We start from the raw sequence: 26,479 nt of genomic DNA, 5'->3' as shown, positions 1-26,479 counted from the left end.
AAGCTTTTGCTTTGCCAAACCCTCTCTTCCCTTTCTTCCTCCTGCCCTGTAAAGTGCTCTGAGATGTTTCTGCTACAAAAGTGGAGTTGCTATTGCAGGTTGAACCTTCACCCACTAGGCTAGCAGGTGAGCTGCACATACTTAAAAAAATATATATTTTCATTTTTAAATTTTCTTCGCAGGCTGACAAGCAACAGAGCTGAAAGATTTGGGGAAACTGCTACACTGGATGTGAGCCTGCAATGAAGAGGAATAGTGGACAAAAAACAGGAAAAGATTTTTTTCTGCACTTTGCTTCATGGAGCTGTCCTATAGTATCAACAGGGTGTTTTCATGAATTGGGAGACAGCAAACTCTGAGGCTGACTGTGCACCAGGATTCAGCATGAATAAGTCCACAGCTCTGTGCAAAATTTCAGAATTAATTTAAGATCACTTACCAAAAAATATCCTTATTATTTCAACTCCAAGGTACAGAAAGAGCATCACTAGATCCAAAGCCAGGTTTGCAGAGGTATAGGGCAAGAGCAGACCTACAATATACACAGGAGGAGAAGAACATTACAGGTAGGGTAAAACCAGACATACAGAAGAAGCACATTATTGTTATAGGACAAAACAAGACCAGACCTACCGCAGAAGAAGCATATTAGTGATACACAGCAAGATCAAACCAACAAGAGCTGTCTGTTACTAGTTCAGGCAGTCTGTTGGCCAAGAGAATGGGAGATGCATTTGTTATAATTCTTTGTTTCTCCAGATATTTTTTATTGTGCCCAACACAAATGTCAGTTTTCAAAGACAAGCCAGCCTATTGACTGAAGTGAGATCTTGTAAAGTAATCTGGTAAAAAAAAATGTCCAGGGCAAGCAAGCAATAGACCCGCTTACCATCTCTGGATTTATGCTAGGATTTCCACTAAGTGCCAAAGTCATTTCAGAAGATCCATATCAGCCAGACAGTTATGTAAACTACCCAACAGGTTTATACACAAATGTTACAGAATTAAGCAGTAACAGCCAGTTTTTGAGGTCAGTTCAAATAACAAAGCAGCTTTAAACCAGTTCATGAAATGTTTAAACAGACAAATATAAGCCAGTTGTGTTCCTTTGAATGGCTTTCTTTTCGGGTCTTCCAAATAAACAATACACAAACACTTCTTAGGAGGAAGTAGCTGCCTGATCCCGACTAGTCATTCTTTCTTGGAATTACTTAAACATCTTACTCACGGAGCTGCATTTTGTTTCCACGTCTATTGTGACTAGGTGGAAACCAAAAGTAACTGGTACATCAATAGTGCTAATGACACCCAGCTCTACCTCACCACAACCTCTCTCATCCTAGTGTTTAAATCCCTGCATGGCCTTGCCCCTCCCTATCTCTGTAACCTCCTCCAGCCCCACAACCCTATGAGAACTCTGTATTCCTCCAATTCTGGCCTCTTGTGCATTCCCAACTTCCTTGCCCCATCACTGGCAGCCGTGCCTTCAGCTGCCTAGTCCCGAAGCTCTGGAATACCCTCCCATAACCTCTCTGCCTCTCTCTCCTCCTTTAAGACGCTCCTTAAGGGTCACCTGTCCTAATATCTCCTTATGTGGCTCGGGGTCAAGTTTTGTCTGACAACGCTCCTGTGAAGCATCTTGGGACGTTTTACTATGGTAAAGACACGATATAAATGCAAGTTATTGTTATATCTGTAAACCCCTTTGAAATACATCTGTGTTTTGACAATGAACATCCAGTTCCATTACACATGCACAGAGGCTTACTGATGGCCACCTAAATCTGCTGGAGCTATCCTGACCAGATTATAGCTTGGATTTGTAGCCTGGTGATATACCAGTTATTTCTGACACTTGGGTGAGACACAATCTTCCTTTTACTTGTAAATGTTATCTCCCCATCTCTCCTAAAAATGTTGATTCCTTAATAGGGGTCTAGTACCATGCATACCATCCAATACCATACCTAGATGGGCATTATTGACATCTGAACTTTACAGGAAGTAGCAGAAATCTGTACAATTGCAGGAGCATCATCGGAACATAGGAACAGGAGTAGGCCATTCAGCCCCTCGTGCCTGCTCCGCCATTTGGTAAGATCATGGCTGATCTGTGATCTAACTCCGTATACCTGCCTTTGGCCCATATCCCTTAATACCTTTGGTTGCCAAAAAGTTATCTATCTCAGATTTAAATTTAGCAATTGAGCGAGTATCAACTGCCGTTTGCGGAAGAGTTCCAAACTTCTACCACCCTTTGTGTGTAGAAATGTTTTCTAACCTCGCTCCTGAAAGGTCTGGCTCTAATTTTTAGACTGTGACCCCTACTCCTAGAATCCCCAACCAGCGGAAATAGTTTCTCTCCATCCACCCTATCCGTTCCCCTTAATATCTTATAAACTTCGATCAGATCACCCCTCAACCTTCGAAACTCCAGAGAATTCAACCCCAATTTGTGTAATCTCTCCTCGTAACTTAACCCTTGAAGTCCGGGTATCACTCTAGTAAACCTACACTGCACTCCCTCCAAGGCCAATATGTCCTCCCGAAGGTGCGGTGCCCAGAACTGCTCACAGTACTCCAGGTGCGGCCTAACCAGGGTTTTGTATAGCTGCAGCATAACTTCTGCCCCCTTGTACTCCAGTCCTCTAGATATAAAGGCCACCTTAATGATTATTTTCTGCACCTGTTCATGACACTTCAATGATCTATGTAGCTGAACCCCTAAGTCCGTTTGGACATCCACTGTTTTTAACTTTTTACCATTTAGAAAGTACCCTGTTCTATCCTTTTTTGATCCAAAGTGGATGACCTCACATTTGTCTACATTGAATTCCATTTGCCACAGTTTTGCCCATTCACCTAATCTATCAATATCACTTTGTAATTTTATGTTTTCATCTACACTGCTTACAATGCCACCAATTTTTGTGTCATCGGCAAACTTAGATATGAGACTTTTTATGCCTTCATCTAAGTCGTTAATAAATATTGTGAATAATTGAGGCCCCAAGACAGATCCCTGCGGGACTCCACTAGTCACATCCTGCCAATGTGAGTACCTACCCATTATCCCTACTCTCTGTTGCCTTTCGCTCAGCCAACTTCCTAACCAAGTCCGTACTTTTCCCTCGATTCCATGGGCTTCTATCTTAGTTAACAGTCTCTTATGTGGGACTTTATCAAATGCCTTCTGGAAGTCCATATAAATAACATCCATTGACATTCCCTTGTCCACTACTTTAGTCACCTCTTCAAAAAATTCAATCAGGTTTGTCGGGCACGACCTACCTTTCACAAATCCATGCTGGCTCTCTCTGATTAACTGAAAATTCTCGAGGTGTTCAGTCACCCTATCCTTAATTATAGACTCCAGCATTTTCCCCACAACAGATGTTAGGCTAACTGGTCTATAATTCCCTGGTTTCCCTCTCTCTCCTTTCTTAAAAAGCGGAGTGACATGATTAGTGCTGTCATTTGCACACATGCATGCTTCCAGATTCTGGTTAGCAATCAGGAACAGGAATGACAATCATCCTGTCTAAGATCAACAATTTTAGTGTGGACCGTATGTCAAACCTGAGATCTGTAATTATAGCTCAGTCACTCACTGCGTAAGCTTGTTGAGCCTTCAGGATCAGTGACCTCTGATGTTGCTTTAATTTTAAGAGAAGAAAGTGAAAATCTATAAAGCAACACTGAAACCCTAGGTTTGGCTTTAAATATTTCAAAGACCTGGTTCTGTGGGTTTATACAATCTATATTGTGACATCAAGCTATACAGACCATGAGAGTCTCAGATTTGATGGTCCATGTGTGCTGAGTTAGCATGATTAGCCAGATGAGCAGTTGGTAAGGGCTCAGGCCTTAGTATCCCTACGCTATGGAGGAATGGGAAAAAATCAGCCAAGTTTCCCATTCCCAGTGACTGTCTAGCTACCCTGCTGGAAAATGTATGGGTGTGTAGACACTGGAAGAGATCAGGATTGAGCCAGGCTCTGATGATCTCTGTGATAAAATAACCTGCTGACATTCACTATCTCAGCTCATACAACGACAACAACTTGCATTTATATAAGAACATAAGAAATAGGAGCAGGAGTAGGCCAATCGGCCCCTCGAGCCTGCTCCGCCATTCAATAAGATCATGGCTGATCTGATCCTAACCTCAAATCTAAATTCATGTCCAATTTCCTGCCCGCTCCCCGTAACCCCTAATTCCCTTTACTTCTAGGAAACTGTCTATTTCTGTTTTAAATTTATTTAATGATGTAGCTTCCACAGCTTCCTGGGGCAGCAAATTCCACAGACCTACCACCCTCTGAGTGAAGAAGTTTCTCCTCATCTCAGTTTTGAAAGAGCAGCCCCTTATTCTAAGATTATGCCCCCTAGTTCGAGTTTCACCCATCCTTGGGAACATCCTTACCGCATCCACCCGATCAAGCCCCTTCACAATCTTATATGTTTCAATAAGATCGCCTCTCATTCTTCTGAACTCCAATGAGTAGAGTCCCAATCTACTCAACCTCTCCTCATATGTCCACCCCCTCATCCCCGGGATTAACCGAGTGAACCTTCTTTGTACTGCCTCGAGAGCAAGTATGTCTTTTCTTAAGTATGGGCACCAAAACTGTATGCAGTATTCCAGGTGCGGTCTCACCAATACCTTATATAACTGCAGCAATACCTCCCTGTTTTTATATTCTATCCCCCTAGCAATAAAAGCCAACATTCCGTTGGCCTTCTTGATCACCTGCTGCACCTGCAAACTAACCTTTTGATTTTCTTGCACGAGGACCCCCAGATCCCTTTGTGCTGCAGTACTTTCCAGTTTCTCGCCATTAAGATAATAACTTGCTCTACGATTTTTCCTGCCAAAGTGCATAACCTCACATTTTCCAATATTGTATTGCATCTGCCAAATCTCCGCCAACTCACCCAGCCTGTCTATATCCCCTTGAAGGTTTTTTACGTCCTCCTCACTCTCTACTTTCCCTCCCATCTTTGTATCATCTGCAAACTTTGATATGTTACACTCAGTCCCCTCCTCCAAATCATTAATATAGATTGTAAAGAGTTGGGGACCCAGCACCGACCCCTGCGGAACACCACTGGCTACAGGTTGCCAGTCCGAGAATGTACCATTTATCCCAACTCTCTGCTTCCTGTTAGATAACCAATCCTCCACCCATGCCAGAATATTACCCCCAATCCAGTGATTCTTTATCTTGAGCAATAATCTTTTATGTGGCACCTTGTCGAATGCCTTCTGGAAGTCCAAATACACTACGTCCACTGGTTCCCCTTTATCCACCCTGCGACACCCATATAGCGACTTTAACGTAGAAAAACATCCCAATACATGAAGAATGGCCTCTTGGGAAAGGCATGGAGGGCACCCATGGAATTGTAACCCAGCAAGAATCACTAGCAAGGGCAGAAAATCACAGGAGAAAAGAAATTCAATGAGCTTTCAGTCTTGAATTGAAATGCTGATGTTTTCCTACTAAAATTTCCAAATTACTGCTGAGGATGTAATTTTAAAAAAATTATAACCAAAGGTCTACATTTTCCTCCATTCAGAAATTGTTGCAAAAAAGTATGACCATAAAACACATCTAACTTTTTTGCTAAAATTATCAAAGAGCAAAATATATAGGAACACTACTTCACCTTCATATCTACTTTTTCACCAATCACAAAATAATGTGAACTATGTGGGTACAGAGAAAATAACACGTTTGAAATACACTCACAAAATAGGATTCAAAACCTACTTTTGTATATGAAAAGAAGGATCTCTGCCACAAAGTACAATGCAAAGTACCAGCTGTTGAGGAGTAGCAGAATTTCCAGTGGAGTCAAGGAGAGCTGATGGAAAACATTAAGGAACCCCATATACAAATCTTTATTAATTGCAGAAGCAAAATGCTGCAGGTGCTGGAAATCTGAAATAAAAGAATGCAGGAAATACTCAGCAAGTCAGGCAGCATCCTTTTTTTTATTTGTTCATGGGATGTGGGCATTGCGTGAGGCCGGCATTTATTGCCCATCCCTAATTGCCCTTGAGAAGGCGGTGGTGAGCCGCCTTCTTGAACCGCTGCAGTCCGTGTGGTGAAGGTTCTCCCACAGTGCTGTTAGGAAGGGAATTCCAGGATTTTGACCCAGCGATGATGAAGGAACGTCGATATATTTCCAAGTCGGGATGGTGTGTGACTTGGAGGGGAACGTGCAGGTGGTGTTGTTCCCATGTGCCTGCTGCTCTTGTCCTTCTAGGTGGTAGAGGTCGCGGGTTTGGGAGGTGCTGTCGAAGAAGCCTTGGCGAGTTGCTGCAGTGCATCCTGTGGATGGTACACACTGCAGCCACTGTGCGCTGGTGGTGAAGGGAGTGAATGTTTAGGGTGGTGGATGGGGTGCCAATCAAGCGGGCTGCTTTGTCCTGGATGGTGTCGAGCTTTTTGAGTGTTGTTGGAGCTGCACTCATCCAGGCAAGTGGAGAGTATTCCATCATACTCCTGACTTGTGCCTTGTAGATGGTGGAAAGGCTTTGGGGAGTCAGGAGGTGAGTCACTCGCCGCAGAATACCCAGCCTCTGACCTGCTCTTGTAGCCACAGTATTTATATGGCTGGTCCAGTTAAGTTTCTGGTCAATGTTGACCCCCAGGATGTTGTTGGTGAGGGATTCAGCGATGGTAATGCCGTTGAATGTCAAGGGGAGGTGGTTAGACTCTCTCTTGTTGGAGATGGTCATTGCCTGGCACATGTCTGGCGCGAATGTTACTTGCCACTTATCAGCCCAAGCCTGGATGTTGTCCAGGTCTTGCTGCATGCTGGCTCGGACTGCTTCATTATTTGAGGGGTTGCGAATGGAACTGAACACTGTGCAATCATCAGCGAACATCCCCATTTCTGACCTTATGATAGAGGGAAGGTCATTGATGAAGCAGCTGAAGATGGTTGGGCCTAGGACACTGCCCTAAGGAACTTCTGCAGCAATGCCCTGGGGCTGAAATAATTGGCCTCCAACAACCACTACCATCTCCCTTTGTGCTAGGTATGACTCCAGCCACTGGAGAGTTTTCCCCCTGATTCCCATTGACTTCAATTTTACTAGGGCTCCTTGGTGCCACACTTGGTCAAATGCTGCCTTGATGTCAAGGGCATTCACTCTCACCTCACCTCTGGAATTCAGCTCTCTTGTCCATGTTTGGACCAAGGCTGTAATGAGGTCTGGAGCCGAGTGGTCCTGGCGGAACCCAAACTGAGCATCGGTGAGCAGGTTATTGGTGAGTAAGTGCCACTTGATAGCACTGTCGACGACACCTTCCATCACTTTGCTGATGATTGAGAGTAGACTGATGGGGCGGTAATTGGCCGGATTGGATTTGTCCTGCTTTTTGTGGACAGGACATACCTGGGCAATTTTCCACATTGTCGGGGAGAGCTGTGGGGAAAGAGACAGAGTTAACATTTCAGGTCAAAGACCTTTCATCAAAAATGGAAGACATTGAAGATTAAACAGTTTTTAAGCAAGTGCAGAGCCAGGGAAAGGGGGAGGGAATGAGGAAAGAACAAAAGGGAAGGTCTGTGATAGGATGGAGGACAGGAGTGATTAAATGACAAAAGGGTGATGGTGCAAGGCAAAGAGGGGGGTAATGGGGCAAGTTAAAAAACAAAAGATGGGTCATTATCATCTTCCTTGCCTTGCACCATCATCCTATGCTTGCACCGCCCTCCACCCTATCACAGACCCTTCCCTTTTGTTCTTTCCTCCCCGCCCCTCCCTCCCCCCTTTCCCTGGCTCTGTATTTGCTTAAAAACTGTTTAATCTTCAACATCTTCCAGTTCTGACGAAAGGTCTTCGACCTGAAATGTTAACTCTGTTGATTTTCCCGCAGATGCTGCCTGACTTGCTGAGTATTTCCAGCATTTTCTGTATTTATTTATTAATTGCAGCTGATTTTATTTAATAAGAATTTCAATGTTGGACCGAACTCCCGGCGATTAGAAATAATAATTAATGAGACTGACAATTCAGTGTCAAAGTATGAGCAGCTTTGTGCTGTGGACACATTGTCAACCAGATAAACAAGTTAGGTCTCAGAAGTGAAAGGACAATATTCCAATTCTCATTTGTTACACTATTCAATCCTCAATCCTTTTGTATTTGCATTCCCAAAAAGAGGAGTAAATTGTGCACGAACTTTAATTTACAAAAGGATACAATTGGAGGCGGTGTTCCTGTAAAACAAGACAATCGTTAGAAACTGTTGCACACGTGGCTCCTCTAACTCAATTTGAAAATGCACCATTTGATGTGGTACTGAGCCAGACAGACCAAGATGTTCCAGATTTGATCTGTAGTCCATGCTGTGTCAGCTGATCTCAGCCAGGGCAGTAGTAATGGTGCTGCCATTACTGGAGAGGGGAAAAACCAGCTGCTTTAGTGATCACTGCTGGAACATGCACGGTTGGATAGAATCCAGTGTTAGCTGTACATGGTAAAATGGCCCGACAATACTTTCTGTCCATGTTCACACATGAAGATAGTCCATTTCGAAACATAACATTTCAACATGCTGTTAAACTGCTTATTAGACGAGTGCCTCAATTTGTTGAGACTTTACCAGGCAGATTTTGCTCCTTTCACTACTTTTACCATCGTCTGCGGACTGTGCAACACTTGTACTTACAATATCCATTATTTATAATCAGCACCGATTCACAGCCTTCAATAGAGTCCGAAGGCCCCAGGAGTGCCCGATGGCCTGCATCCTCTACCCGGGATCACACCGCACCAAACACCGTATCCTCCACCCGCAATCACACCAGACCATCCCCACCCGCGATCACACCACGCCAAACTACGCACCCTCCACACGCGATCACACCGCACCATCCCCCACCTGTGATCATGCTGCACCAAACTCCACACTCTCCACCCGCGATCACACCGCACCAAACTCCGCACCCTCTACCCGCGATCACACCGCGCCAAACTCCGCACCCATCACCCGCGATCACACCGCGCCAGATTCTGCACCCTCTACCCGCGATCAAACCGCACCAAACTCCGCACCCATCACCCGCGATCACACCGCGCCAAACCCCGCACCCTCTACTCGCGATCACACCGCACCAAACTCCGCACCCATCACCCGCGATCACACTGCACCAAACTCCGCACCCTCTACCCGCGATCACACCGCGCCAAACTCCGCACCCTCTACCCGCGATCACACCGCACCAAACCCCGCACCCATCACCCGCGATCACACCGCGCCAGATTCTGCACCCTCTACCCGCGATCAAACCGCACCAAACTCCGCACCCATCACCCGCGATCACACCGCGCCAAACCCCGCACCCTCTACTCGCGATCACACCGCACCAAACTCCGCACCCATCACCCGCGATCACACCGCGCCAAACCCCGCACCCTCTACTCGCGATCACACCGCACCAAACTCCGCACCCTCTACCCGCGATCACACCGCGCCAAACTCCGCACCCTCTACCCGCGATCACACCGCACCAAACCCCGCACCCTCTACCCGCGATCACACCGCATCAAACTCCGCACCCATCACCCGCGATCACACCGCGCCAAATTCTGCACCCTCTACCCGCGATCAAACCGCACCAAACTCCGCACCCTCTACCCGCGATCACACCGCGCCAAACCCCGCACCCTCTACTCGCGATCACACCGCACCAAACTCCGCACCCATCACCCGCGATCACACCACACCAAACTCCGCACCCTCGACCCGCGATCAAACCGCACCAAACTCTGCACCAATCACCCGCGATCAAACCGCACCAAACTCCGCACCCATCACCCGCGATCACACAGCACCAAACTCCACACCCTCTACCCGCGATCAAACCGAACCAAACTCTGCACCCTCTCCCCGCGATCAAACCGCACCAAACTCCGCACCCATCACCCGCGATCACACCGCACCAAACTCCACACCCTCTACCCGCGATCACACAGCACCAAACTCCGCACCCACTACCCGCGATCACACTGCACCAAACTCCGCACCCTCTACCCGCGATCACACCGCACCAAACTCCGCACCCACTACCCGCGATCACACCGCACCAAACTCCACACCCTCTACCCGCGATCACACCGCAGCAAACTCCGCACCCTCTACCCGCGATCACACCGCACCAAACTCCGCACCCTCTACCCGTGATCACACCGCACCAAACTCCGCACCCTCTACCCGCGATCACACCGCACCAAACTCCACACCCTCTACCCGCGATCACACCGCACCAAACTCCGCACCCACTACCCGCGATCACACCGCACCAAACTCCACACCCTCTACCCGCGATCACACCGCACCAAACTCCGCACCCTCTACCCGCGATCACACCGCACCAAACTCCGCACCCTCTACCCGTGATCACACCGCACCAAACTCCGCACCCTCTACCCGCGATCACACCGCACCAAACTCCACACCCTCTACCCGCGATCACACCGCACCAAACTCCACACCCTCTACCCGCGATCACACCGCACCAAACTCCACACCCTCTACCCGCGATCACACCGCACCAAACTCCGCACCCTCTACCCGTGATCACACCGCACCAAACTCCACACCTTCTACCCGCGATCACACCGCATCAAACTCCGCACCCTCGACTTGCGAACACACCACATCAAACTCCACACCCTCTACCCGTGATCAAACTGCATCAAACTCCGCACCCATCACCCGCGATCACACCGCACCAAACTCCGCACCCTCTACCCGCGATCACACCGCACCAAACTCCGCACCCTCTACCCGCGATCACACCGCACCAAACTCCGCACCCTCTACCCGTGATCACACCGCACCAAACTCCGCATCCATCACCCGCGATCACACCGCACCAAACTCCGCACCCTCTACCCGCGATCACACCGCACCAAACTCCGCACCCATCACCCGCGATCACACAGCACCAAACTCCGCACCCTCCACCCGCGATCACACCGCACCAAACTCCGCACCCATCACCCGCGATCACACCGCACCAAACTCCGCACCCACTACCCGTGATCAAACCGCACCAAACTCCACACCCTCTACCCGTGATCAAACCGCACCAAACCCCGCACCCACTACCCGCGATCACACAGCACCAAACCCCGCAACCTCTACCCGCGATCACACCGCACCAAACTCCACACCCTCTACCCGCGATCAAACCGCAACAAACTCCGCACCCTCTACCCGCGGTCAAACCGCAACAAACTCCGCACCCTCTACCCGCGGTCAAACCGCAACAAACTCCACACCCTCTACTTGCGAACACACCGCAACAAACTCCGCACCCACTACCCGCGATCACACCGCACCAAACTCCGCTCCCTCTACCCGCAATCAAACTGCACCAAACTCCGCACCCTCTACCCGCGGTCAAACCACAACAAACTCCACACCCTCTACCCGCGATCAAACCGCAACAAACTCCGCACCCTCTACCCGCGGTCAAACCGCAACAAACTCTGCACCCTCTACCCGCGGTCAAACCGCAAAAAACCCCGCACCTTCTACCCGCGGTCAAACCGCACCAAACTCCGCTCCCTCTACCCGCAATCAAACCGCAACAAACTCCGCACCCACTACCCGCAATCACACCGCACCAAACTCCGCACCATCCACCCGCGATCAAATCGCACCAAACTCCGCTCCCTCTACCCGCGATCACACCGCACCAAACTCCACACCCTCTACCCGCGATTACACCGCACCAAACTCCGCACCCTCTACCCGCGATCACACCACACCAAACTCCGCACCCTCTACCTGCGAACACACCGCACCAAACTCCGCACCCTCTACCCGCGATCACACCGCACCAAACTCCGCACCCTCTACCTGCGAACACACCGCACCAAACTCCGCACCCTCTACCCGCGATCACACCGCAACAAACTCCGCACCCTCTACCCGCGATCACACCGCACCAAACCCCGCACCCTCCACCCGCGATCACACCGCACCAAACCCCGCACCCTCTACTTGCGAACACACCGCACCAAACTCCGCACCCACTACCCGCGATCACACCGCACCAAACTCCGCACCCTCTACCCGCGATCACACTGCACCAAACTCCACACCCTCTACCCGCGATCACACCGCACCAAACTCCGCACCCTCTACCCGCGATCACACTGCACCAAACTCCACACCCTCTACCCGCGATCACACCGCACCAAACTCCGCACCCTCTACCCGCGATCACACCGCACCAAACTCCGCACCCTCTACCTGCGAACACACCGCACCAAACTCCGCACCCTCTACCCGCGATCACACCACACCAAACTCCGCACCCTCTACCTGCGAACACACCGCACCAAACTCCGCACCCTCTACCCGCGATCACACTGCACCAAACTCCACACCCTCTACCCGCGATCACACCACACCAAACTCCGCACCCTCTACCCGCGATCACACCACACCAAACTCCGCACCCTCTACCTGCGAACACACCGCACCAAACTTCGCACCCTCTACCCGTGATCACACCGCACCAAACCACGCACCCTCTACTTGCGAACACACCGCACCAAACTCCGCACCCACCACCCGCGATCACACCGCACCAAACTCCGCACCATCCACCCGAGATCAAATCGCACCAAACTCCGCACCCTCTACCCGCGATCACACCGCACCAAACTCCGCACCCACTACCCGTGATCAAACCGCACCAAACTCCGCACCCACTACCCGCGATCACACCGCACCAAACTCCACACCCTCTACCCGCGATCACACCGCACCAAACTCCACACCCTCTACCCGCGATCACACCGCACCAAACTCCGCACCCTCTACTTGCGAACACACCGCAACAAACCCCGCACCCTCTACCCGTGATCACACCGCACCAAACCCCGCACCCTCTACCCGCGAACACACCGCACCAAACCCCGCACCCTCTACCCGCGAACACACCGCATCAAACTCCGCACCCTCTACCCGCGAACACACCGCACCAAACCCCGCACCCTCTACCCGCGAACACACCGCATCAAACTCCGCACCATCCACCCGCGATCAAATCGCATCAAACTCCGCACCCACTACCCGCGATCACACCGCACCAAACTCCGCACCCTCTACCTGCGAACACACCGCATCAAACTCCACACCCTCTACCCGCGATCACACCGCACCAAACTCCACACCCTCTACCCGCGATCACACCGCACCAAACTCCGCACCCTCTACCTGCGAACACACCGCATCAAACTCCGCACCCTCTACCCGCGATCACACCGCACCAAACCCCGCACCCTCTACCCGCGAACACACCGCATCAAACTCCACACCCTCTACCCGCGATCACACCGCACCAAACTCCGCACCCACTACCCGCGATCACACCGCATCAAACTCCGCACCCTCTACCCGTGGTCAAACCACAACAAACTCCACACCCTCTACCCGCGATCACACCGCACCAAACTCCGCACCCACTACCCGCGATCACACCGCATCAAACTCCGCACCCTCTACCCGCGATCACACCGCAACAAACTCCGCACCCACTACCCGCGATCACACCGCATCAAACTCCGCACCCACTACCCGCGATCACACCGCATCAAACTCCGCACCCTCTACCCGCGATCACACCGCAGCAAACTCCGCACCCTCTACCCGCGATCACACCGCACCAAACTCCGCTCCCTCTACCCGCAATCAAACTGCACCAAACTCCGCACCCTCTACCCGCGGTCAAACCACAACAAACTCCACACCCTCTACCCGCGATCAAACCGCAACAAACTCCGCACCCTCTACCCGCGGTCAAACCGCAACAAACTCTGCACCCTCTACCCGCGGTCAAACCGCAAAAAACCCCGCACCTTCTACCCGCGGTCAAACCGCACCAAACTCCGCTCCCTCTACCCGCAATCAAACCGCAACAAACTCCGCACCCACTACCCGCAATCACACCGCACCAAACTCCGCACCATCCACCCGCGATCAAATCGCACCAAACTCCGCTCCCTCTACCCGCGATCACACCGCACCAAACTCCACACCCTCTACCCGCGATTACACCGCACCAAACTCCGCACCCTCTACCCGCGATCACACCACACCAAACTCCGCACCCTCTACCTGCGAACACACCGCACCAAACTCCGCACCCTCTACCCGCGATCACACCGCACCAAACTCCGCACCCTCTACCTGCGAACACACCGCACCAAACTCCGCACCCTCTACCCGCGATCACACCGCAACAAACTCCGCACCCTCTACCCGCGATCACACCGCACCAAACCCCGCACCCTCCACCCGCGATCACACCGCACCAAACCCCGCACCCTCTACTTGCGAACACACCGCACCAAACTCCGCACCCACTACCCGCGATCAAATCGCACCAAACTCCGCACCATCCACCCGCGATCACACCGCACCAAACTCCGCACCCTCTACCCGCGATCACACTGCACCAAACTCCACACCCTCTACCCGCGATCACACCGCACCAAACTCCGCACCCTCTACCCGCGATCACACTGCACCAAACTCCACACCCTCTACCCGCGATCACACCGCACCAAACTCCGCACCCTCTACCCGCGATCACACCGCACCAAACTCCGCACCCTCTACCTGCGAACACACCGCACCAAACTCCGCACCCTCTACCCGCGATCACACCGCATCAAACTCCACACCCTCTACCCGCGATCACACCGCACCAAACTCCGCACCCTCTACCCGCGATCACACCACACCAAACTCCGCACCCTCTACCCGCGATCACACCACACCAAACTCCGCACCCTCTACCTGCGAACACACCGCACCAAACTCCACACCCTCTACCCGTGATCACACCGCACCAAACCACGCACCCTCTACTTGCGAACACACCGCACCAAACTCCGCACCCACCACCCGCGATCACACCGCACCAAACTCCGCACCATCCACCCGAGATCAAATCGCACCAAACTCCGCACCCTCTACCCGCGATCACACCGCACCAAACTCCGCACCCACTACCCGTGATCAAACCGCACCAAACTCCGCACCCACTACCCGCGATCACACCGCACCAAACTCCACACCCTCTACCCGCGATCACACCGCACCAAACTCCACACCCTCTACCCGCGATCACACCGCACCAAACTCCGCACCCTCTACTTGCGAACACACCGCAACAAACCCCGCACCCTCTACCCGTGATCACACCGCACCAAACCCCGCACCCTCTACCCGCGAACACACCGCACCAAACCCCGCACCCTCTACCCGCGAACACACCGCATCAAACTCCGCACCCTCTACCCGCGAACACACCGCACCAAACCCCGCACCCTCTACCCGCGAACACACCGCATCAAACTCCGCACCATCCACCCGCGATCAAATCGCATCAAACTCCGCACCCACTACCCGCGATCACACCGCACCAAACTCCGCACCCTCTACCTGCGAACACACCGCACCAAACTCCACACCCTCTACCCGCGATCACACCGCACCAAACTCCACACCCTCTACCCGCGATCACACCGCACCAAACTCCGCACCCTCTACCTGCGAACACACCGCATCAAACTCCGCACCCTCTACCCGCGATCACACCGCACCAAACCCCGCACCCTCTACCCGCGAACACACCGCATCAAACTCCACACCCTCTACCCGCGATCACACCGCACCAAACTCCGCACCCACTACCCGCGATCACACCGCATCAAACTCCGCACCCTCTACCCGTGGTCAAACCACAACAAACTCCACACCCTCTACCCGCGATCACACCGCACCAAACTCCGCACCCACTACCCGCGATCACACCGCATCAAACTCCGCACCCTCTACCCGCGATCACACCGCAACAAACTCCGCACCCACTACCCGCGATCACACCGCATCAAACTCCGCACCCACTACCCGCGATCACACCGCATCAAACTCCGCACCCTCTACCCGCGATCACACCGCAACAAACTCCGCACCCACTACCCGCGATCACACCGCACCAAACTCCGCTCCCTCTACCCGCAATCAAACTGCACCAAACCACGCACCCTCTACCCGCGGTCAAACCACAACAAACTCCACACCCTCTACCCGCGATCAAACCGCACCAAACCCCGCACCCTCTACCCGCGATCACACCACACCAAACTCCGCACCCTCTACCTGCGAACACACCGCACCAAACTCCGCACCCTCTACCCGTGATCACACCGCACCAAACCACGCACCCTCTACTTGCGAACACACCGCACCAAACTCCGCACCCACTACCCGCGATCACACCGCGCCAAACTCCGCACCATCCACCCGAGATCAAATCGCACCAAACTCCGCACCCTCTACCCGCGATCACACCGCACCAAACTCCGCACCCACTACCCGCGATCACACCACACCAAACTCCGCACCCACTACCCGTGATCAAACCGCACCAAACTCCGCACCCACTCCCCGCGATCACACTGCATCAAACTCCGCACCCTCTACCCGTGATCACACCGCACCAAACTCCGCACCCTCTACCCGCGATCACACCGCACCAAACCCCGCACCCTCTACCCGCGATCACACCGCACCAAACTCCACACCCTCTACCCGCGATCACACCGCACCAAACCCCGCACCCTCTACCCGCGATCACACCGCACCAAACCCCGCACTCTCTACCCGCGATCACACCGCACCAAACTCCACACCCTCTACCCGCGAACACACCGCACCAAACCCCGCACCCTCTACCCGCGAACACACCGCATCAAACTCCACACCCTCTACCCGCGAACACACCGCACCAAACCCCGCACCCTCTACCCGCGAACACACCGCACCAAACTCCACACCCTCTACCCGCGAACACACCGCACCAAACCCCGCACCCTCTACTTGCGAACACACCGCAACAAACCCCGCACCCTCTACCCGTGATCACACCGCACCAAACCCCGCACCCTCTACCCGCGAACACACCGCACCAAACCCCGCACCCTCTACCCGCGAACACACCGCATCAAACTCCACACCATCCACCCGCGATCAAATCGCATCAAACTCCGCACCCATCACCCGCGATCACACCGCACCAAACCCCGCACCCTCTACCCGCGAACACACCGCATCAAACTCCACACCATCCACCCGCGATCAAATCGCATCAAACTCCGCACCCATCACCCGCGATCACACCGCACCAAACCCCGCACCCTCTACCCGCGAACACACCGCATCAAACTCCGCACCCTCTACCCGCGATCACACCGCACCAAACTCCGCACCCACTACCCGCGATCACACCGCATCAAACTCCGCACCCTCTACCCGCGATCACACCGCATCAAACTCCGCACCCTCTACCCGTGGTCAAACCACATCAAACTCCACACCCTCTACTTGCGAACACACCGCAACAAACTCCGCACCCACTACCCGCGATCACACCGCACCAAACTCCGCACCATCCACCCACGATCAAATCGCACCAAACTCCGCTCCCTCTACCCGCGATCACACCGCACCAAACTCCACACCCTCTACCCGCGATCACACCGCACCAAACTCCGCTCCCTCTACCCGCAATCAAACTGCACCAAACCACGCACCCTCTACCCGCGGTCAAACCACAACAAACTCCACACCCTCTACCCGCGATCAAACCGCACCAAACCCCGCACCCTCTACCCGCGATCACACCACACCAAACTCCGCACCCTCTACCTGCGAACACACCGCACCAAACTCCGCACCCTCTACCCGTGATCACACCGCACCAAACCACGCACCCTCTACTTGCGAACACACCGCACCAAACTCCGCACCCACTACCCGCGATCACACCGCGCCAAACTCCGCACCATCCACCCGAGATCAAATCGCACCAAACTCCGCACCCTCTACCCGCGATCACACCGCACCAAACTCCGCACCCACTACCCGCGATCACACCGCACCAAACTCCGCACCCACTACCCGTGATCAAACCGCACCAAACTCCGCACCCACTACCCGCGATCACACCGCACCAAACCCCGCACCCTCTACCCGCGATCACACCGCACCAAACTCCACACCCTCTACCCGCGATCACACCGCACCAAACTCCGCACCCTCTACCCGCGATCACACCGCACCAAACTCCACACCCTCTACCCGCGAACACACCGCACCAAACCCCGCACCCTCTACCCGCGAACACACCGCATCAAACTCCACACCCTCTACCCGCGAACACACCGCACCAAACCCCGCACCCTCTACCCGCGAACACACCGCACCAAACTCCACACCCTCTACCCGCGAACACACCGCACCAAACCCCGCACCCTCTACTTGCGAACACACCGCAACAAACCCCGCACCCTCCACCCGTGATCACACCGCACCAAACCCCGCACCCTCTACCCGCGAACACACCGCACCAAACCCCGCACCCTCTACCCGCGAACACACCGCATCAAACTCCACACCATCCACCCGCGATCAAATCGCATCAAACTCCGCACCCATCACCCGCGATCACACCGCACCAAACCCCGCACCCTCTACCCGCGAACACACCGCATCAAACTCCGCACCCTCTACCCGCGATCACACCGCACCAAACTCCGCACCCACTACCCGCGATCACACCGCATCAAACTCCGCACCCTCGACCCGCGATCACACCGCATCAAACTCCGCACCCTCTACCCGTGGTCAAACCACATCAAACTCCACACCCTCTACTTGCGAACACACCGCAACAAACTCCGCACCCACTACCCGCGATCACACCGCACCAAACTCCGCACCATCCACCCACGATCAAATCGCACCAAACTCCGCTCCCTCTACCCGCGATCACACCGCACCAAACTCCACACCCTCTACCCGCGATCACACCGCACCAAACTCCGCACCCTCTCCCCGCGATCACACCACACCAAACTCCGCACCCTCTACCCGTGATCACACCGCACCAAACTCCGCACCATCCACCCACGATCAAATCGCACCAAACCCCGCACCCTCTACCCGTGATCACACCGCACCAAACTCCGCACCCTCTACCCGCGATCACACCGCACCAAACTCCGCACCCTCTACCCGCGATCACACCGCACCAAACTCCGCACCCTCTACCCGCGATCACACTGCACCAAACTCCACACCCTCTACCCGCGATCACACCGCACCAAACTCCACACCCTCTACCCGCGATCACACCGCATCAAACTCCGCACCCTCTACCCGCGATCACACCGCACCAAACTCCGCACCCTCTACCCGTTATCACACCGCACCAAACTCCGCACCCTCTACCTGCGAACACACCGCATCAAACTCCGCACCCTCTACCCGCGATCACACCGCATCAAACTCCGCATCTACTACCCGCGATCACACCGCACCAAACTCCGCACCCACTACCCGCGATCACACCGCATCAAACTCCGCACCCATCACCCGCGATCACACAGCACCAAACTCCGCACCCTCTACCCGCGAACACACCGCACCAAACTCCGCACCCTCTACCCGCGATCACACCGCACCAAACTCCGCACCCTCTACCCGCGATCACACCGCACCAAACTCCGCACCCTCTACCCGTGATCACACCGCACCAAACTCCGCACCCATCACCCGCGATCACACCGCACCAAACTCCGCACCCATCACCCGCGATCACACAGCACCAAACTCCGCACCCTCCACCCGCGATCACACCGCACCAAACTCCGCACCCATCACCCGCGATCACACCGCACCAAACTCCGCACCCACTACCCGTGATCAAACCGCACCAAACTCCACACCCTCTACCCGTGATCAAACCGCACCAAACCCCGCACCCACTACCCGCGATCACACAGCACCAAACCCCGCACCCTCTACCCGCGATCACACCGCACCAAACTCCACACCCTCTACCCGCGATCAAACCGCAACAAACTCCGCACCCTCTACCCGTGGTCAAACCGCAACAAACTCCACACCCTCTACTTGCGAACACACCGCAACAAACTCCGCACCCACTACCCGCGATCACACCGCACCAAACTCCGCTCCCTCTACCCGCAATCAAACTGCACCAAACTCCGCACCCTCTACCCGCGGTCAAACCACAACAAACTCCACACCCTCTACCCGCGATCAAACCGCAACAAACTCCGCACCCTCTACCCGCGGTCAAACCGCAACAAACTCTGCACCCTCTACCCGCGGTCAAACCGCAACAAACCCCGCACCTTCTACCCGCGGTCAAACCGCACCAAACTCCGCTCCCTCTACCCGCAATCAAACCGCAACAAACTCCGCACCCACTACCCGCAATCACACCGCACCAAACTCCGCACCATCCACCCGCGATCAAATCGCACCAAACTCCGCTCCCTCTACCCGCGATCACACCGCACCAAACTCCACACCCTCTACCCGCGATTACACCGCACCAAACTCCGCACCCTCTACCCGCGATCACACCACACCAAACTCCGCACCCTCTACCTGCGAACACACCGCACCAAACTCCGCACCCTCTACCCGCGATCACACCGCACCAAACTCCGCACCCTCTACCCGCGATCACACCGCACCAAACTCCGCACCCTCTACCCGCGATCACACCGCACCAAACTCCGCACCCTCTACCTGCGAACACACCGCACCAAACCCCGCACCCTCTACTTGCGAACACACCGCACCAAACTCCGCACCCACTACCCGCGATCAAATCGCACCAAACTCCGCACCATCCACCCGCGATCACACCGCACCAAACTCCGCACCCTCTACCCGCGATCACACTGTACCAAACTCCACACCCTCTACCCGCGATCACACCGCACCAAACTCCGCACCCTCTACCCGCGATCACACTGCACCAAACTCCACACCCTCTACCCGCGATCACACCGCACCAAACTCCGCACCCTCTACCCGCGATCACACCGCACCAAACTCCGCACCCTCTACCTGCGAACACACCGCACCAAACTCCGCACCCTCTACCCGCGATCACACCGCACCAAACCCCGCACCCTCTACCCGCGATCAAACCGCACCAAACTCCGCACCCTCTACCTGCGAACACACCGCACCAAACTCCGCACCCTCTACCCGTGATCACACCGTACAAAACCACGCACCCTCTACTTGCGAACACACCGCACCAAACTCCGCACCCACTACCCGCGATCACACCGCACCAAACTCCGCACCATCCACCCGAGATCAAATCGCACCAAACTCCGCACCCTCTACCCGCGATCACACCGCACCAAACTCCGCACCCACTACCCGTGATCAAACCGCACCAAACTCCGCACCCACTACCCGCGATCACACCGCACCAAACTCCACACCCTCTACCCGCGATCACACCGCACCAAACTCCGCACCCTCTACCTGCGAACACACCGCACCAAACTCCGCACCCTCTACCCGCGATCACACCGCAACAAACCCCGCACCTTCTACCCGCGGTCAAACCGCACCAAACTCCGCTCCCTCTACCCGCAATCAAACCGCAACAAACTCCGCACCCACTACCCGCAATCACACCGCACCAAACTCCGCACCATCCACCCGCGATCAAATCGCACCAAACTCCGCTCCCTCTACCCGCGATCACACCGCACCAAACTCCACACCCTCTACCCGCGATTACACCGCACCAAACTCCGCACCCTCTACCCGCGATCACACCACACCAAACTCCGCACCCTCTACCTGCGAACACACCGCACCAAACTCCGCACCCTCTACCCGCGATCACACCGCACCAAACTCCGCACCCTCTACCTGCGAACACACCGCACCAAACTCCGCACCCTCTACCCGCGATCACACCGCACCAAACCCCGCACCCTCTACCCGCGATCACACCGCACCAAACCCCGCACCCTCTACTTGCGAACACACCGCACCAAACTCCGCACCCACTACCCGCGATCAAATCGCACCAAACTCCGCACCATCCACCCGCGATCACACCGCACCAAACTCCGCACCCTCTACCCGCGATCACACTGCACCAAACTCCACACCCTCTACCCGCGATCACACCGCACCAAACTCCGCACCCTCTACCCGCGATCACACTGCACCAAACTCCACACCCTCTACCCGCGATCACACCGCACCAAACTCCGCACCCTCTACCCGCGATCACACCGCACCAAACTCCGCACCCTCTACCTGCGAACACACCGCACCAAACTCCGCACCCTCTACCCGCGATCACACCGCACCAAACTCCGCACCCACTACCCGCGATCACACTGCACCAAACTCCACACCCTCTACCCGCGATCACACCGCACCAAACCCCGCACCCTCTACCCGCGATCACACTGCACCAAACTCCACACCCTCTACCCGTGATCACACCGCACCAAACTCCGCACCCTCTACCCGCGATCACACCGCACCAAACCCCGCACCCTCTACCTGTGAACACACCGCACCAAACTCCGCACCCTCTACCCGTGATCACACCGCACCAAACCCCGCACCCTCTACCCGAGATCAAATCGCACCAAACCCCGCACCCTCTACTTGCGAACACACCGCACCAAACTCCGCACCCACTACCCGCGATCACACCGCACCAAACTCCGCACCATCCACCCGAGATCAAATCGCACCAAACTCCGCACCCTCTACCCGCGATCACACCGCACCAAACTCCGCACCCACTACCCGTGATCAAACCGCACCAAACTCCGCACCCACTACCCGCGATCACACCGCACCAAACTCCACACCCTCTACCCGCGATCACACCGCACCAAACTCCGCACCCTCTACCCGCGATCACACCGCACCAAACTCCACACCCTCTACCCGCGATCACACCGCACCAAACTCCGCACCCTCTACTTGCGAACACACCGCAACAAACCCCGCACCCTCTACCCGTGATCACACCGCACCAAACCCCGCACCCTCTACCCGCGAACACACCGCACCAAACCCCGCACCCTCTACCCGCGATCAAATCGCATCAAACTCCGCACCCATCACCCGCGATCACACCGCACCAAACCCCGCACCCTCTACCCGCGAACACACCGCATCAAACTCCGCACCCTCTACCCGCGATCACACCGCACCAAACTCCGCACCCACTACCCGCGATCACACCGCATCAAACTCCGCACCCTCTACCCGTGGTCAAACCACAACAAACTCCACACCCTCTACTTGCGAACACACCGCAACAAACTCCGCACCCACTACCCGCGATCACACCGCACCAAACTCCGCACCATCCACCCACGATCAAATCGCACCAAACTCCGCTCCCTCTACCCGTGATCACACCGCACCAAACTCCGCACCCTCTACCCGCGATCACACCGCACCAAACTCCGCACCCTCTACCCGCGATCACACTGCACCAAACTCCACACCCTCTACCCGTGATCACACTGCACCAAACTCCACACCCTCTACCCGCGATCACACCGCACCAAACTCCGCACCCTCTACCCGCGAACACACCGCACCAAACTCCGCACCCTCTACCCGTGATCACACTGCACCAAACTCCACACCCTCTACCCGCGATCACACCGCACCAAACTCCGCACCCTCTACCCGCGATCACACCGCACCAAACTCCGCACCCTCTACCCGCGAACACACCGCACCAAACTCCACACCCTCTACCCGTGATCACACCGCATCAAACCCCGCACCCTCTACCCGCGATCACACCGCATCAAACCCCGCACCCTCTACCCGCGAACACACCGCACCAAACTCCACACCCTCTACCCGCGATCACACCGCACCAAACTCCGCACCCTCTACCCGCGATCACACCGCACCAAACTCCGCACCCTCTACCCGCGATCACACCGCACCAAACCCCACACCCTCTACCCGTGATCAAACCGCACCAAACTCCGCACCCACTACCCGCGATCACACCGCACCAAACTCCGCACCCTCTACCCGCGATCACACCGCATCAAACTCCGCACCCTCTACCCGCGAACACACCGCACCAAACTCCGCACCCTCTACCCGCGAACACACCGCACCAAACTCCGCACCCTCTACCCGCGAACACACCGCACCAAACTCCGCACCCTCTACCCGTGATCACACCGCACCAAACTCCACACCCTCTACCCGCGATCACACCGCACCAAACTCCGCACCCTCTACCCGCGAACACACCGCACCAAACTCCGCACCCTCTACCCGTTATCACACCGCACCAAACTCCGCACCCTCTACCTGCGAACACACCGCATCAAACTCCGCACCCTCTACCCGCGATCACACCGCATCAAACTCCGCATCTACTACCCGCGATCACACCGCACCAAACTCCGCACCCATCACCCGCGATCACACCGCACCAAACTCCGCACCCTCTACCCGCGATCACACCGCACCAAACTCCGCACCCTCTACCCGCGATCACACCGCACCAAACTCCGCACCCTCTACCCGTGATCACACCGCACCAAACTCCGCACCCATCACCCGCGATCACACCGCACCAAACTCCGCACCCATCACCCGCGATCACACAGCACCAAACTCCGCACCCTCCACCCGCGATCACACCGCACCAAACTCCGCACCCATCACCCGCGATCACACCGCACCAAACTCCGCACCCACTACCCGTGATCAAACCGCACCAAACTCCACACCCTCTACCCGTGATCAAACCGCACCAAACCCCGCACCCACTACCCGCGATCACACAGCACCAAACCCCGCACCCTCTACCCGCGATCACACCGCACCAAACTCCACACCCTCTACCCGCGATCAAACCGCAACAAACTCCGCACCCTCTACCCGCGGTCAAACCGCAACAAACTCCGCACCCTCTACCCGCGGTCAAACCGCAACAAACTCCACACCCTCTACTTGCGAACACACCGCAACAAACTCCGCACCCACTACCCGCGATCACACCGCACCAAACTCCGCTGCCTCTACCCGCAATCAAACTGCACCAAACTCCGCACCCTCTACCCGCGGTCAAACCACAACAAACTCCGCACCCTCTACCCGCGGTCAAACCGCAACAAACTCTGCACCCTCTACCCGCGGTCAAACCGCAACAAACCCCGCACCTTCTACCCGCGGTCAAACCGCAACAAACCCCGCACCTTCTACCCGCGGTCAAACCGCACCAAACTCCGCTCCCTCTACCCGCAATCAAACCGCAACAAACTCCGCACCCACTACCCGCAATCACACCGCACCAAACTCCGCACCATCCACCCGCGATCAAATCGCACCAAACTCCGCTCCCTCTACCCGCGATCACACCGCACCAAACTCCACACCCTCTACCCGCGATTACACCGCACCAAACTCCGCACCCTCTACCCGCGATCACACCACACCAAACTCCGCACCCTCTACCTGCGAACACACCGCACCAAACTCCGCACCCTCTACCCGCGATCACACCGCACCAAACTCCGCACCCTCTACCTGCGAACACACCGCACCAAACTCCGCACCCTCTACCCGCGATCACACCGCACCAAACCCCGCACCCTCTACCCGCGATCACACCGCACCAAACCCCGCACCCTCTACTTGCGAACACACCGCACCAAACTCCGCACCCACTACCCGCGATCAAATCGCACCAAACTCCGCACCATCCACCCGCGATCACACCGCACCAAACTCCGCACCCTCTACCCGCGATCACACTGCACCAAACTCCACACCCTCTACCCGCGATCACACCGCACCAAACTCCGCACCCTCTACCCGCGATCACACTGCACCAAACTCCACACCCTCTACCCGCGATCACACCGCACCAAACTCCGCACCCTCTACCCGCGATCACACCGCACCAAACTCCGCACCCTCTACCTGCGAACACACCGCACCAAACCCCGCACCCTCTACCCGCGATCACACCACACCAAACTCCGCACCCTCTACCTGCGAACACACCGCACCAAACTCCGCACCCTCTACCCGTGATCACACCGCACCAAACCACGCACCCTCTACTTGCGAACACACCGCACCAAACTCCGCACCCACTACCCGCGATCACACCGCACCAAACTCCGCACCATCCACCCGAGATCAAATCGCACCAAACTCCGCACCCTCTACCCGCGATCACACCGCACCAAACTCCGCACCCACTACCCGTGATCAAACCGCACCAAACTCCGCACCCACTACCCGCGATCACACCGCACCAAACTCCACACCCTCTACCCGCGATCACACCGCACCAAACTCCGCACCCTCGACCTGCGAACACACCGCACCAAACTCCGCACCCTCTACCCGCGATCACATCGCAACAAACTCCACACCCTCTACCCGCGATCACACCGCACCAAACTCCACACCCTCTACCCGCGATCACACCGCACCAAACTCCACACCCTCTACCCGCGATCACACCGCACCAAACTCCACACCCTCTACCCGCG

At 55.4% G+C, this 26,479-nt stretch overlaps 1 protein-coding gene across 1 annotated transcript in view; it reads right to left on the bottom strand.

The window, feature by feature from the left end:
• Positions 1 to 26,479, bottom strand: part of LOC137327685 (transmembrane protein 216-like) — a 107,641-nt gene that overhangs the window by 7,014 nt on the left and 74,148 nt on the right. The window contains exons 2-4 of the mRNA XM_067993493.1: positions 8,225 to 8,241; positions 5,778 to 5,871; positions 440 to 532 (exon numbers count right to left, since the gene is read on the bottom strand). Of these exons, the coding sequence (XP_067849594.1) occupies positions 440 to 532; positions 5,778 to 5,871; positions 8,225 to 8,241 (204 nt within the window). The remainder of the gene's footprint in view (positions 1 to 439; positions 533 to 5,777; positions 5,872 to 8,224; positions 8,242 to 26,479) is intronic.

This window comes from Heptranchias perlo, chromosome 12 (assembly GCF_035084215.1).
Source record: "Heptranchias perlo isolate sHepPer1 chromosome 12, sHepPer1.hap1, whole genome shotgun sequence".
Taxonomy (NCBI): domain Eukaryota; kingdom Metazoa; phylum Chordata; class Chondrichthyes; order Hexanchiformes; family Hexanchidae; genus Heptranchias; species Heptranchias perlo.
Note: the sequence above shows the minus strand (reverse complement) of the source record. Positions and strands in the feature narration are given on the sequence as shown.